Source organism: Microtus ochrogaster, linkage group LG1, assembly GCF_000317375.1.
Source record: "Microtus ochrogaster isolate Prairie Vole_2 linkage group LG1, MicOch1.0, whole genome shotgun sequence".
In the NCBI taxonomy this organism is placed as follows: Eukaryota; Metazoa; Chordata; class Mammalia; order Rodentia; family Cricetidae; genus Microtus; species Microtus ochrogaster.
In genome coordinates this window covers 52,058,100-52,071,564 of record NC_022027.1, presented here as the reverse complement: position 1 = coordinate 52,071,564, position 13,465 = coordinate 52,058,100, and the positions used below count along the sequence as shown (strand labels likewise).

The 13,465-nt window shown below is 43.6% G+C and overlaps 1 protein-coding gene and 1 pseudogene across 1 annotated transcript in view; both read left to right on the top strand.

The window, feature by feature from the left end:
- Positions 1-13,465, top strand: part of Wdfy3 (WD repeat and FYVE domain containing 3) — a 216,963-nt gene that overhangs the window by 115,282 nt on the left and 88,216 nt on the right. The window contains exons 15-20 of the mRNA XM_026785032.1: positions 1,983-2,160; positions 3,055-3,269; positions 5,904-6,016; positions 7,833-8,064; positions 8,941-9,041; positions 10,795-11,013. Of these exons, the coding sequence (XP_026640833.1) occupies positions 1,983-2,160; positions 3,055-3,269; positions 5,904-6,016; positions 7,833-8,064; positions 8,941-9,041; positions 10,795-11,013 (1,058 nt within the window). The remainder of the gene's footprint in view (positions 1-1,982; positions 2,161-3,054; positions 3,270-5,903; positions 6,017-7,832; positions 8,065-8,940; positions 9,042-10,794; positions 11,014-13,465) is intronic.
- Positions 9,143-10,318, top strand: LOC101984019 (annotated as a pseudogene).

The window sequence follows — 13,465 nt, the reverse complement described above, 5'->3', positions numbered from 1 at the left end:
CTGCAGCCACTAGTTACTGTACAATACCTAATGAAGGCTGGGCGGACTTTGAGTATTTGTGTATTACCAAAACAAGCTGACAAAACTTTATTGTATAGAAATTTAAGTTCGAGTCTTAAGTAGCAATTTCTAGTAATTAAAATTTATTATAATATTCATATTAGCTGATGTATGAAAAATTATTTTACTCCCTTTGCAAACAGTTGGGTCTTGCTTGTGAATTAACTATTTAATAAACTTATCATAATCCATAATTAAAGATTGGTCATATCTACTACTTGGTAAAAATTGGTGCTGTATTAACGGCCCTATAAAATGCAGCTAGAACTAAAAAATCATATTTTAGGTTTTTAATAATGTTTACAATGTTTTCTGCTTATGACCATATTGTCATATAAGGGTTTGAATTTTGCTGCTGTAATATTTATCCATCTATGAAAAGTTTAATTTCTATGGACAAAAGGTATCTTTGGGTGTGGCTATGGTTTAAGTTCAAATTTGAATCATATAATTTCACAAATCTCAAAGAAAGGCCTATATGTAAGATATATAACTGAAAACTGTTTTCATCAAATTTGATTTGTTTTTGTTTATAACGAAAATACTATGTATGAATTTTTTTAAATTTCAGTGAATGGGGGAATCTCTGTTACACTGTGGAGAAAGTATAATCTTTTTTCTAGATGGATAAAAATATTTTCAGGAATAAAGAGAAAGACTATAGGGAGCAACCGTTAGTCAGATTTGCTTAGAAATCTTAGCTCTTTTTGGTTTAGGGGTATTTTTATTTTATGTATACGATTGCGTTGTTTGTATGTGTGTAAGTGCACTGCCTGCTGTGCCTGGTGCCCAGAGAGGTCAGAAGAGGGTGACAGACATTGTGAGCTGCTCTGAGGGTGCTGGGAACTGAGCTGGAGGCCTCTGCAAGAGCAGCCAGCACCCACCATCTCTCCAGCCCAGACATCCTTGTCGATAAGTCTCGAAGTTAGAGCTTTCTGAATGGGAGTGACAGCATGAATGGCACAGCGTGCTGACGTTCGTGAACACGAGTGCACATGAACGCTTTCCTAGAATTTCTGTAAAAAGAGAATAGTGCGTGTTTGGAAACATGGCAATGCCAGTTCTTTACTAAGTCACTGAAGGAAGGCATCTGTTTCCCAAGCTGCTCCTGAGCTGGAGCCGGAGATGCACAGCTTTTAGTGACAGAGCTCGGCCTGAGATTAGGCTGAGACCCACCCACTGGAACTAGAGTGCCCACGGGCTGTGGCCACAGGTACCTGTTAGGAGCATCGGACAGCAGAAACGTGCATTGTAGATGAGTATTTTAAGATGTAGAAAAAAGAGAGCGTTGTGGGAGGGAACGGCTTGACTGTCCGTCTGATAGAAGCTTGTTGTAGGAAAGACGCCGTCTCTGCTACTGGAGGGACACACAATGTGAACGTAGTTCCAGATCAGCCAAGGACTTCTCTGCTGAGCCAGCACTCACTCAGTTGCTTCTGCTAGAGTAGATCACTTACATCTTGTTAGCCGATGATTCTGTTGCCCTTGGGTCAAGAGAAGATTTACACCACACAGTTAGTTTCAAAAGACTTGGGCAAGGGATTCAGTTTAGTCAGCTATTACCCAAACGGTTGTCCTCTTGGAGCTGTGGGTCCCCCATTCCCCTGCTTTTTAAAAATACCTCCTGGTACAGTGCTGCTGTTTAATGAAGTGACCCAGAGAGTAGACAGTACAGGCCATGTGAGCCAAGAACTGGTAAGTTGTCTGCACGAAACTCAGTGAGGTGACGATACATTGGTTTTGTTTTTGACGATACATTGGTTTTGGTTTTTTTTTTTTTTTTAAGAGTCACTCATCAGGTTTTTGTAACTCCCTGAATTGCAAGCCTTTTTGCAAATCAATGACTTTAAATAGCAGGAGATGAGGAAAGCGAACTCCGACTGGTTTTATGTGAGGTCTCAACAGGTCTTCCTTCTTTGTAGGCATGCCTTTCATTGCGTCTCAACTCCTCCTGTGTATCCTGCAAAAGGTGTCGCTGACCTGAAGCTCGACGTGACGAGTTCACCTCTCCCGAGTTCCGACGCTGTCATCATCCACCCTGGAGCCATGCTGGCCATGCTGGACCTCCTGGCCTCTGTGGGCTCAGTGACTCAGCCAGAGGTAAGCTGGGATGAATAGTTCTCTCCAGGTTTAGTGAACGAAAGAGAAGTGTGTTTTTTACCTGAGAAATAAGGACCAAGGAGAGCATTGACTGCAGCAGCCCATCACAGCAGCAAGAAAGCCATTCGGGCCGTGCTTTCCAGATAGCAGTTTGCTTTTGAATATAGCTAATTTGTTAACAGTAGAACCCAGCTGGTTGCCTCTGGTGTAAGAGTCTCACTGTTACCCCTTTGTAAGTCCTGATCAGTGGTAGCAATGGCTAAGAGGCAATACAGAGGAAAAACTTCCTACAGGTACCACAATGAGCCTGTTTATCTCTTCTGTCATGAGCACTCAAAAGTTTGGCTTATTTACACTTGGGGTGATGGTTTTTGCTAAAGTATTGTGTGGCTTCTAAGCCCCAAAGTGTCACAGATGTAAATGACAAACTTCCATTACGCTAATTGTCTACCACCATGGAAAAGACTGCATGCCTCAGACACACAGACACACAGCTTTAATCCCAGCACTGGAAAGGCGAAGGCCAGCCCGTCCTCGGGCAGCCTGCTCTGCATGTTAAGTTCCTAGCTACATAGTGATACCCTGCCTTACAGAGAAGAAAAGGAGACTTTACACCTGTTTCTATGGAAACAGAACTATTTGTGTAATTGTGGTGTTCGGAAGATGTCAGGGAGAAGACAGTTCAGGCAAGCACAAGTGGAGCAAATCGAAATGAGATTTCCACTTGACCGTATTCTTAAGCTGCTATGTTTATTGCTTGAGCCAGTGTCTTAATTTATGTGAGCATGTTTTCAAGGAAATAAAACTTGCTGTTGCCATGGTGCTAGTTGTAGAGAACCGCCACCCGTGTCACTAAGGCCCCCCCAGTGGCATGCCTCTCTCTGTTAACTTCAGCATGCTTTGGACCTTCAACTTGCTGTGGCCAATATTTTACAATCGCTGGTGCACACGGAGAGGAACCAGCAGGTCATGTGTGAAGCTGGTCTTCATGCACGGCTACTGCAGAGGTGCAGTGCTGCGCTGGCTGACGAGGACCACTCGCTGCATCCACCCCTCCAGCGCATGTTCGAACGCTTAGCCTCCCAGGCCTTGGAGCCCATGGTGCTGAGGTTAGTAAATTCTTTTTCATATTTATATGTTAGTAAATGACAGTTTTGGGAGTCATCGCATTTGAGGCAAGGGTTTTACCATCTGTTCTGACACTGTGGTGAAGCCCTGCCTTCTCAGGTACCCAGGAAGCTGGGACAGAATGTGGAGAGTGGGGCACAAATGCAAGGCCTGACTGTGGGTGACAGCCTGAGGAATTTAGTGCCATGCTAACTCACAGGGAAAAGTGAATGAACTCTGAGGACGTAGCAAGTCTGCCTAGCATGCACAAACTCTTGGGTCCAATTCCCGGTACCACAAAAAATAAAAAGTTTTCTTTCATGGACTTAATTGAGCTAAATACAGACAAACTACAAAATGGACCAACTCTTTAGAAGTGGCACGTCTCCATTCCTAGCGCTTATGAGACTGGGGTGGGGGCATTGTGAGTTAAGGGCAGACTGGCCCACCATAGTGACACCTTGTCTCCAAAAGTAGATAAAGGGGGTTGTGTGCCCTATGTCACACACCTCTGGTCTCCCACCATCTCTAACCTGTGTACCACTGCTCTGTACTCTAGCTCCGTAATTTTGTCACCTTGAGAATGCTCTGCTTGCACACACACTATATGTGAGATTTATAGATTAATAATTTTTATTTTAATGCTCCTGAGATATATGCAAGTTTTTAATGTATATCATTAATTAGTTTCTTCCTGTTTATTGTTAAATAATATGGTGTGAGCATACTACAGTTTGTGAAGCCCTCCAAATTGTATATATGTGTTTGTATATGCAATGTGTGTATGTGCGCGCATGTGCTGTGTGTGCATGTGTGTGCGTGCGTGTGTGTGTTTGTGTCTGTGTGGCAGGGAGGAGGTAGTGCTGAGAATCAACCCAAGGCCTCATGCATGCTGGACAAGTACTCTACTACTGAGGTATATCCCTAGATCAAGAAGAATGTATGTTTTAATTCAAGAGGAAAATGCTGTGTTTTAAAAATGAAATTTGGTGAGTTTTTAAACTTTTTTCTGAGGCTGGTGAGATGGCTCAGCAGTTGAGGGCATTGGTTGGTTCCCAGAACACACATTGGGACTTACAAACCCTCTGTAGCTCCAGGTTCGAAACCCTCTTCAGGCCTCTTTGGGCATCAAGTGCACATGTGGTGCACAGCAATACACAGAAGGAAAATAGCATAGCATACACATAAATTAATATAAATAGATCCTTTTAAAAGCACCTGTTTTCTTTGAAGTCATATAGCCAGATAGATCTAGTAATACATCACTTTGTTCCTTCTTTTCCACACATACCTAGAGTTTGTCGTTCTGAGACTATACTACTGTGTAATTAATTATTCTTGTCTCATGTTGAAACTTGAAAAGCTTTTCAAAAACATGGTTAAAATCTACTTGTGATTTTTAAAGCACATTGCCAACTTATTGTGAAGAAAAATACTTGACATAAACGCGTTAACCAGTGTTGTATCAGGTGACATGGCCTCTCACATGACAAGGCTCTGAAGGAATGTATGTTTGTGTGTGATTCCTGGATGGTGCGCTGTATGTGTGCACCACATCCAGGACACGCTCAACACATTGCATCTCCTAGCCCTTTGCAACTTCTATACTCTTTCTGGTCTTTAAAATAAGAACAAGAAGTTAGCCTATTTTATAACTATTACATGCTATTATTTGAACCCTTACTCTATTTGAGACATAAGGAAAACATTGGTGACCAGACACTAGAAGGAGCTTTATCTGAAAAAAAAAAAATGTACAACCTAGTAATGGAATATAGTCACATAAGCAGGAAATTAAAATATTTTATAGTAAATTCTATAATAGCAGTGTTATAGAATCTATTTAAGGACAACTTACCCAAAATTTTAGGGAGGGTGGCATAGAACTGGTTTTCTAAAGGATGGCAATTTAGAATAGAATACGGAAAGTAACCAGATTAAATCCTGAGGGACTCCACTTCGCAGTGAGAAAGACAGACACGGTGGTCCAGTAAGCAGTACAGCACTTGTGTTAAATGAAGACCTCAGTGGATTTGTGGGTGGGGAGAAAGTAGATGCACCAAAGTGGAAGTGTGCCAGCTTTGGGGGAGTTGGGGCTTCCCCTACCTGGAAGGAACAGCCACTGAAGCCTTGAACAAGGCAGGGACAGTCTGCAGGTTTGAACTTTGAAAGCCACTAATGAGTAGATTGTGTTAGGACAAGGTGGGAATCACAGGAGGCAATGAAGACTGCTTCTAGAATACAAAAACAGGGCAGTTCGTCTGGGCAGTATTAGAGGCTGGAGAGAAAGGAGCAGATCAGAGACAGTTTCAGGAAGTAGGATTTACATGATTACATGGGAATTGTATGAATGGAGGAAGTAAAGTGAATGAGAGGACTGCAAACACATTTATTTCAGTGACGTGTGGAAGGGGCACTCGGTGTGTAGGAAACCATAGTAGATGTGCAGGCGTATGTTGATTATAATGTGATGTTGGCATCGCATACTGTGTTCTATCTACTCCATTATATATATATATATATATATATATATATATATATATATATATATATTATAATTCATTATGCCCCACCCTCCATGTGGCATGTTGTCCTGTAATATTCTCAGTCAGGGAGTAACTTGCTTTTCTCTTCAGGGAGTTTTTGCGTTTGGCAAGCCCTTTGAATTGTGGTGCCTGGGACAAAAAGCTGCTGAAGCAGTATAGGGTCCACAAGCCAAGTTCGCTGAGCTACGAGCCCGAGATGAGAAGTAAGCTGAGTTTGAAATTCTTCGTCTTGGTTTATTTTGTTAATGAAATCCATGTGAGGGAGGGTGGATATTTATGAAAACTTTTCCAAACAGAAGAGTTCATTGCTGTTTGAGCAGTGGCACATAGAACAGTTCAGGTTCTCTGAATGTGATGGGGGAGTCGTGGTGGTGGTACGGGATGTGGGCAGGCTGCCTCCTGGTGTGGAAGAGGGATGTGAGGGAAATATCCTGGGGGTCATTCACAGGAACCAATCAACTCATCCTCATCCTGGGGGTCATTCACAGGAACCAATCAACTCATCCTCAAAGTAGCTTGAATGAGAGGAGAGAAGATAGATGGAATAAACAGGAACAAGGAGCACAGACAACTATGGCAGATGTGATGAGTAGCCTCTAAGGAGATGTCACTCCGAGCGGAGGAAAGTGACCTAGGAGGAGCAGAATGCAGGCACTGCCCACTGGTCACTCAGGGTCATAGGACACAAACAGACACCATGCACCCACAACTGGTGGGAAATGGCAGAGGAGCCCAGCTGCCCTGGATTCTGGGTTCCAGCCTGTGGCTAACTGTGGTTCTTAGATTTCCTTCCATGGTTAATTCTGTGGTTTTGTGCATGTTTTACTTTACGGTTCCTTCTGGATCTTTGCTGGCCATGCGGTAGGGCAGATAAGGTGACTCAGAATGATGGTTGAATAGACAATGCTAGCGCACCATGTAGAAGACCCTTAGAAAGCCAGAGAGACTACCTTTCCCAGGTTTGTGTTTTCTGACCTTTTGTTTTGGATGTGCTGAGGATTAACCCTGTGCTAGGCAGCTGCTCTGTCCCTGAGGTACATCCTCCCTGTCTGCTGTAATGTCCATCACAGTCGTTCCCCACAGTTCTGAGGGGAGACTTCTGACGTCAGCGCGTCAACCTTCAGCCATTGATCCCCCTACTGGTTGCCACCACTGTTAGCTGCTGTGTCATGGAAACTTGAGATCTTTTGAGTTCCAGCATGTAATATATTCTGCCTTCATGGGAAGGCAGAATATATTACAGTTTTTCATACTAATTACTGTACATCCCCTTTATATACTTTGGTTTTTGTGTTTTACACAGTTCTTTAGAATTGAGTTGTAATTCCCATTGTTAAAGTAGAGAAAATAGTAGTTACTCCCTAAAACAGCATTATAACACTATTATGGTCGACCCTGCATCAGGCACATTGGAGATACCGTGCAGCTCATCTTCAGAGGGAGTGTTTCCTTTGTTGCATTTGAGATGTTCCCTGGGAAGACAGGACTGTTTATCAGCTCTGTCTACACATAGAGATCCTCAAACAAAGGGTTTTATTCCGATAGCTCAGAGATCCTCAAACAAAGGGTTTTATTCCGATAGCTCTAAGGGTACAGATGGGGGAAGACAGGAAAAGTGAGTGTTGCTATTCCTCTCTGAGCTACCTAGTTACTTTCTGCTATGTTGCTTGTGTTGGGGGGGGGTGGTGTCTTATTTTTTTTTCAAAGAGAAACGATCAGTGCTGTTGTGAATTAAGAAACTACACCCCTTAGCTGAGAGTTAGTTATGTGTCGGGGGTGTTGAGCGGTGATTGTGGGCACTTATATTCATTTTAGTACCCAGTGTCTGATGTTCTGCAGCATGTGTGGTCTTTGATAGTAAGATTAAAAGGGAACGCAAGCTCTTCAAGTCTGAAACGGAACAACCAGCGTGGAAGAGCACAAGTATCCTTGGTATGGAAAAAAAATTCTAGAGTGTGAAAATAACCCAGTCTGGTAAAGTCACTTTAAAATTCAGCATATTCTCCTCGCTCCTTGCAGGCAGCATGGTCACCTCTCTGGAAGGTCTGGGCTCTGACAACGTTTTCAGCCTACATGAGGATAATCATTACAGGATAAGTAAAAGTCTGGTGAAGTCTGCAGAAGGAAGCACTGTTCCCTTGACCAGGGTGAAGTGTCTCGTCTCCATGACAACCCCTCACGACATCAGACTTCATGGCTCCTCTGTTACTCCAGCATTTGTTGAATTTGACACATCCCTTGAAGGCTTTGGGTAAGGAAGCAGCAAGGTCACTGGACGGCTCCCTTAGAGCCTCGCTCTATCATCTTGAGCCTCGTTGAGGTCTTTGTAGATAGACTTGATCTTGACTGCTGGGTTAGAGTGTGCTGTTATACCTTCTGTGCTGTATGTTTTAAGTGATTCCAGTTGTTTGAGCATGCTGTTTCTATGTTTACTTTTTTAAAATTAACTATCATATTAACTATATTGGTATAACTATGGAGTTAATAATTGAGGTCTATGGTTGAGTAAGTTTTAGTAAGTTAATTGTGGATAAAATTGTTTTCTTGGGTCACATCCAGCTCATTCATGTATCCTCTCTGAGTGGCAGAATTATGTCATCCTAGAAGGAAGCTGCTTGAACAAAGGAGGTGCTTTATCTGTCCCCTTCCAGACAGTTAGCCAATTCCTGTTGTAATAAATATGAGCTGTAGATGATAGATAAATTCAGATATTAAGCTCAGATTGGGTTCTTTCATTGTGCCTCCAGATTATGTATGATATTATGGTTGATAAATGTCATCTGTATGACTACTCAGTGACATCAGTGATGTCAGATGATAACTTTAAATATCCTGAGATTGATACAGTAGCCAAAGCAGCAATAAAGACTCTACAGTGAATCTCCACATTTGTGAAGTCCAGTAGCCTCAGAGTATGCACAACTATGTCCAGTTGCCGAATTAGGAGGAAGCATTGCAGGGAGATATCTTTTCTGTGATAATGAAATTACTCAAGTGTTTTGATTGAGATTATATTCCCAGATGTATTTCATACCCTTGAATCTCCAGCTATGGTTGCATGCTTGTTTGCACACACGTTGTATAAAAACAGAGTGGCTCTCTAACCACGATGTGTTTTCTTTACCAGCTGCCTGTTTCTGCCCAGCCTGGCTCCCCATAACGCCCCTACCAATAATGCTGTCACAACTGGTCTTACTGATGGGGCCGTGGTCAGTGGCATTGGTTCAGGTAAGTGTCACTCCTTCCTCGGGAGGTATTTCACTTGCAGTTCATCTGGTGTTACTGCCTCTTTTAAGAATGTAAATGGGAGTGGGAAGGCCTCCTTCAACATGGCTCCCACAAAGCCGAGTGTAGCGCTGAACCTGCAGGAAGACATGCAGTTTCAGAAGGTTCTGACATATGCCCAATAGCTTGCGAAAAAGCAAAAGAAGGAAGAAAAAAGTCTTAATCCTGGAGTGATCTTTCTGGGCCTGCCAGCAACATTTTCTGAAAGTCACATCCATGATTACTTTACCCAGTTTGGCACCATTAGCAGATTCCGATTGTCCAGAAGTGAACGGACTGGAGACAGCAGAGGTATGGCTTTGCGGAGTTTGAGTCTGAGGATGTTGCCAAGATAGTTGCAGAAACAATGGACAACCACCTTTATGGTGCAAGAATTCTATCGTGTAAATTTATGTCACCAGAAAAAGTCCATGAGGACCTCTTTAAAGAGCGGAATGTTCCTTTCTTCAGCCATTATTCTCGGCAGTGAGTCGCTATAATCAGAAACGGGGGCATTCGCAAATGTTGAAGGTGGAATATCGGTTCAAGAAGAAGGAAAAATTACTCCGGAAGAAGCTAGCTAAAAGGGGGATCAATTATAGTTTCCCTTCATTGGTTTTACCTCATCCAAAGAAAGGGACGTCACAGGGCACTCAGGAGTCCAAGGCTAACGAGGTTTTGCGTACCCCAGAAGAAAGGCTTTCGGGTATACCTAGGAATACAACAAAGAGGACATTTTAGGAAATGGCCAAAATGGTTCGTAAGAGGGAAAGGCTTTCGGGTATACCTAGGAATACAACAAAGAGGACATTTTAGGAAATGGCCAAAATGGTTCGTAAGAGGACAAAATGGTTCGTAAGAGGAATAAGACGCCTGAGAAGACTGGACAGCCAGGATCCCACACCAATTTATACACCAACATTTTTGAGAAACGAAAATCACAAGTGACCGAAATCAATGACAAGAAAAATGATGAAATCATTTTCAAACAGCCCATGCCCACAGTGAAAGAAGAGGTACAAGAAAAAGGAAGAGCAACCAGTGGTCCTGAAAGCGTGCTGTGTTGTGTCTTCCAGGCAGATGTGGTCTACATATGTTACTGGTGCAGCGACATGCAAGCCACTGACGAGATTATTGGAGGAAAAACACATTTGTTCATGCCAGTGAGACACGCCATCAGGAAGTTGGCTGCTGTGCCCTCTCCTGGCCTGAGTTTTATTCAGGCTTCACAGCTGCCTTAGTTTCCTCTGCCTGTATCGCATTACAGACTTAAATACCACCAGTGCTGTTCGACTGTCTGCGTGGTGGCTGTGCACATAAAACCCCAAAGAATATGGCTGGCTTCAACCTTAGACCCCAGAAACTGGAAGTTAAATACACATATGGAGAACGAGAAGGCAGTTCACGTTTGAATACACATTTGTACAAGTGCTGTAAGAATCTGGAATAACTTGTTTTCATACATAATTACAGTGAGCTAGTATAGGTTTGACAGGTCAGTTTCAGCAGGTATAGTCAAGATTCAAACAGTGACCAAACTTTTCTACTATTTATCCGAGTACAAGAGAACCGAAAAACCTTGTGTTTTTGGGGAGGGGGTTTCCATCATCTGTTTGTTGCTGTGCTTTTGTATTGCGCATGCAGGTTTGTTAATATACCTACAAGAATGTAAACGGGACCCACAAAACCTTTTTGTAATTTTTCTCTTTTACTCCAGGTGAGAGGTTCTTCCCTCCTCCTTCTGGCCTAAGCTATTCCAGCTGGTTTTGCATCGAGCACTTCAGTTCTCCCCCAAATAACCACCCAGTCAGGCTCCTCACTGTTGTGCGGCGAGCGAACTCCTCCGAGCAGCATTATGTGTGCCTTGCCATAGTTCTGTCTGCAAAAGACCGCTCCCTAATTGTCTCCACGAAGGAGGAGCTACTCCAAAACTACGGTTGGTGTCAGCCCCTTTCTGCTTTCATGATTCCACAAGGGGAATGTCTACCTTAATTAATATTCATTTGTAAATTTAAAATATTAATCCTCATCTGGCTTTCACTAGGCTAGTGTAGAGCAGGTTATATGGATTTTTGCCTATTTACCAGTGAATTGTAAGATACTTTTCTGTTTGTGTTTCATACGTACACACATACATACACACACATACACATATTCTTTGAGAATTTCCTATGTCTATGCTGTGTTGTTTGGTCCTAAGTACACCCCACTTAAGGCAAGCAGCAGAGGCTGAGCCTGAGCGAGGGCGCATCTCGCTTGCCAGCGCTTAGGATTCTGGTCCTGATGCTGTGCTGAGGGTTCCCATTTCAGTCACATTGCTCTTCTCCCCACCCTCTCTCACACCTCCCTCTGATAGGTTTTTCTTGCATCTTTCCTTCAAAATTAATGTTCTTTGATCCAATCTGTTCTCCCTGGGAAGAGAAGGGTCATCATTTTTTGCTTGCCTAAGTCCACGTTACCCCAGGAACCATGAGGTCATCTTTTTAAAAAGTCTGTCCCATCTTGTAAGCCTGGTGTTTGTATTTCACATGCATAGAGAACATCTGCATTTAAAGACTTGAATTTTCTTCTGTACAGGACCTTGTCTGAGATTTGTTCATGAAACCTACCTCTCTGTCTATTTTTTGTCTTGGTGATAGCTAGTTGGCCAGCTCAAAGCCTTGAGTAACCCTCAACTGCCAGGCCTTGCTCTGTCTTACTGTGACACACCATCCATTCCTCTCCAAAAGGGAAACACTGACTCCATTACTATTGGTTTGCTTCTGAGATTCAAGTCTCACTGTTAGCCCAGGTGGCCTGGAATTCCTGATCCTGCTGCCTCCACCCCTCCTGCTGTGATTGCAAGCAGGCCCCCAGCCAGTGTTGTGCAGTGTTGTGCAGCATTAGGGACCGAGTCTGGCTTTTGTGCATGACAGGCAAGCACTGTAGGAGCTGAACCGCCACACCCACCCTGGTCTTCATTAGGGTTTGTACTACTGTGCAGAGACACCATGACCATGGCAGCTCTTATTTAATTGAGGGAGCGTATGGTTCAGAAGTTCAGTCTATTACCACCATGGAGGGCCATGGCAGCATGTAGGCAGACATGGTGCTGGAGAAAGAGCTGAGAGTCCTGCCTCTTGGGCAGGCAGTAAGGAGTCGCCTGTCCCACTGGGCATAGCTTGAGCATATATGAGACCTCAATGCCCACCTTCACCATGACACACTTCCTCCAGCAAGCCCACACCTACTTCAACAAAGCCACACCTTCTAGTACTGCCACACCCTTTGTGGGCCATTTTCTTTCAAACTACCACATGCCCCATAGAATTTTTAAGTAATATCACCTTCAGTACTGGAGAATATTTACTGTTTACTAATAAGGAAGGGAAGCACAGCTTTTTCCTCTGGTGTGCCTTTGGAGGCATGCAAGAGAGGAGCCTGTGCCACTGTGAGTCCGGGGTATCAAACACAGGCTATCAGAGTCAGTAGTAAGTGCCTTTACCTATGAGCTGGTTTGGGTGTGTGTGGGTGGGTGTGGGTGTGATTGACACCAGGGCTCCATACATGCTAAGCACATGCGAGCCCTGTGCTTTCTATGATGTTCTTCACGCTGCTGGTCTGTTATTGTGGTTTCCTGAGGCCATCTCCACTTCTTACGTGGGTTTCTCCGTTCTGCTCCAGTTGTCCATCACTCAGTGGATTTTGCATTTGTGGTGTCTTCGCTCTTAAAGGAATTCTCATTCTAAATAAGATCTGATGCTTTACTGTAATAGCTATCTTCATAGGCCCAAAGCAGGAATCAGCATTTTGTTTGTAGTTCTTTCATATAATTGGAACTTTACTTTTAAATGTACTTATTTAATGCTCTTTCCTGTCTGCTCCCAAGTTGGTTATGGGTTATGTTAGCTCCTTCATGCCCCCTTTTCAATGTGGTTTTAACCTCTGTCTCTCAGCTAATGTCTCCCCCATTACAAATTGTGAGAAAGAGCAAGACTGTGCTATAACTCAGGGGAAGAACACATGTTGGCACGTGTCAGGTTCTGGATTTGCCTCCTAACACCACCAAGAACAACGAACAAAACAAAAGACAGTGCATAAATTTTCAGTTAGATGAACATTAAAATGAAATTACTATGAACCCATGGTTTGTTTTTTGTTATAGTTGATCAAAATTTATTCTGAACAGCTGGAAAGGGAGATGGGAAGGATCTGGGAGGAGCTGGGGTGGGGGTGGGAGGAGAAAGGGAAGGAGGGAGATCTGGGAGGAGCTGGGGGTGGGAGGAGAAAGGGAAGGGGGAAGATGTGGGAGGAGCTGAGGGTGGGAGGAGAAAGGGAAGGAGGAAGATCTGGGAGGAGCTGGGGGTGGGAGGAGAAAGGGAAGGGGGAAGATGTGGGAGGAGCTGAGG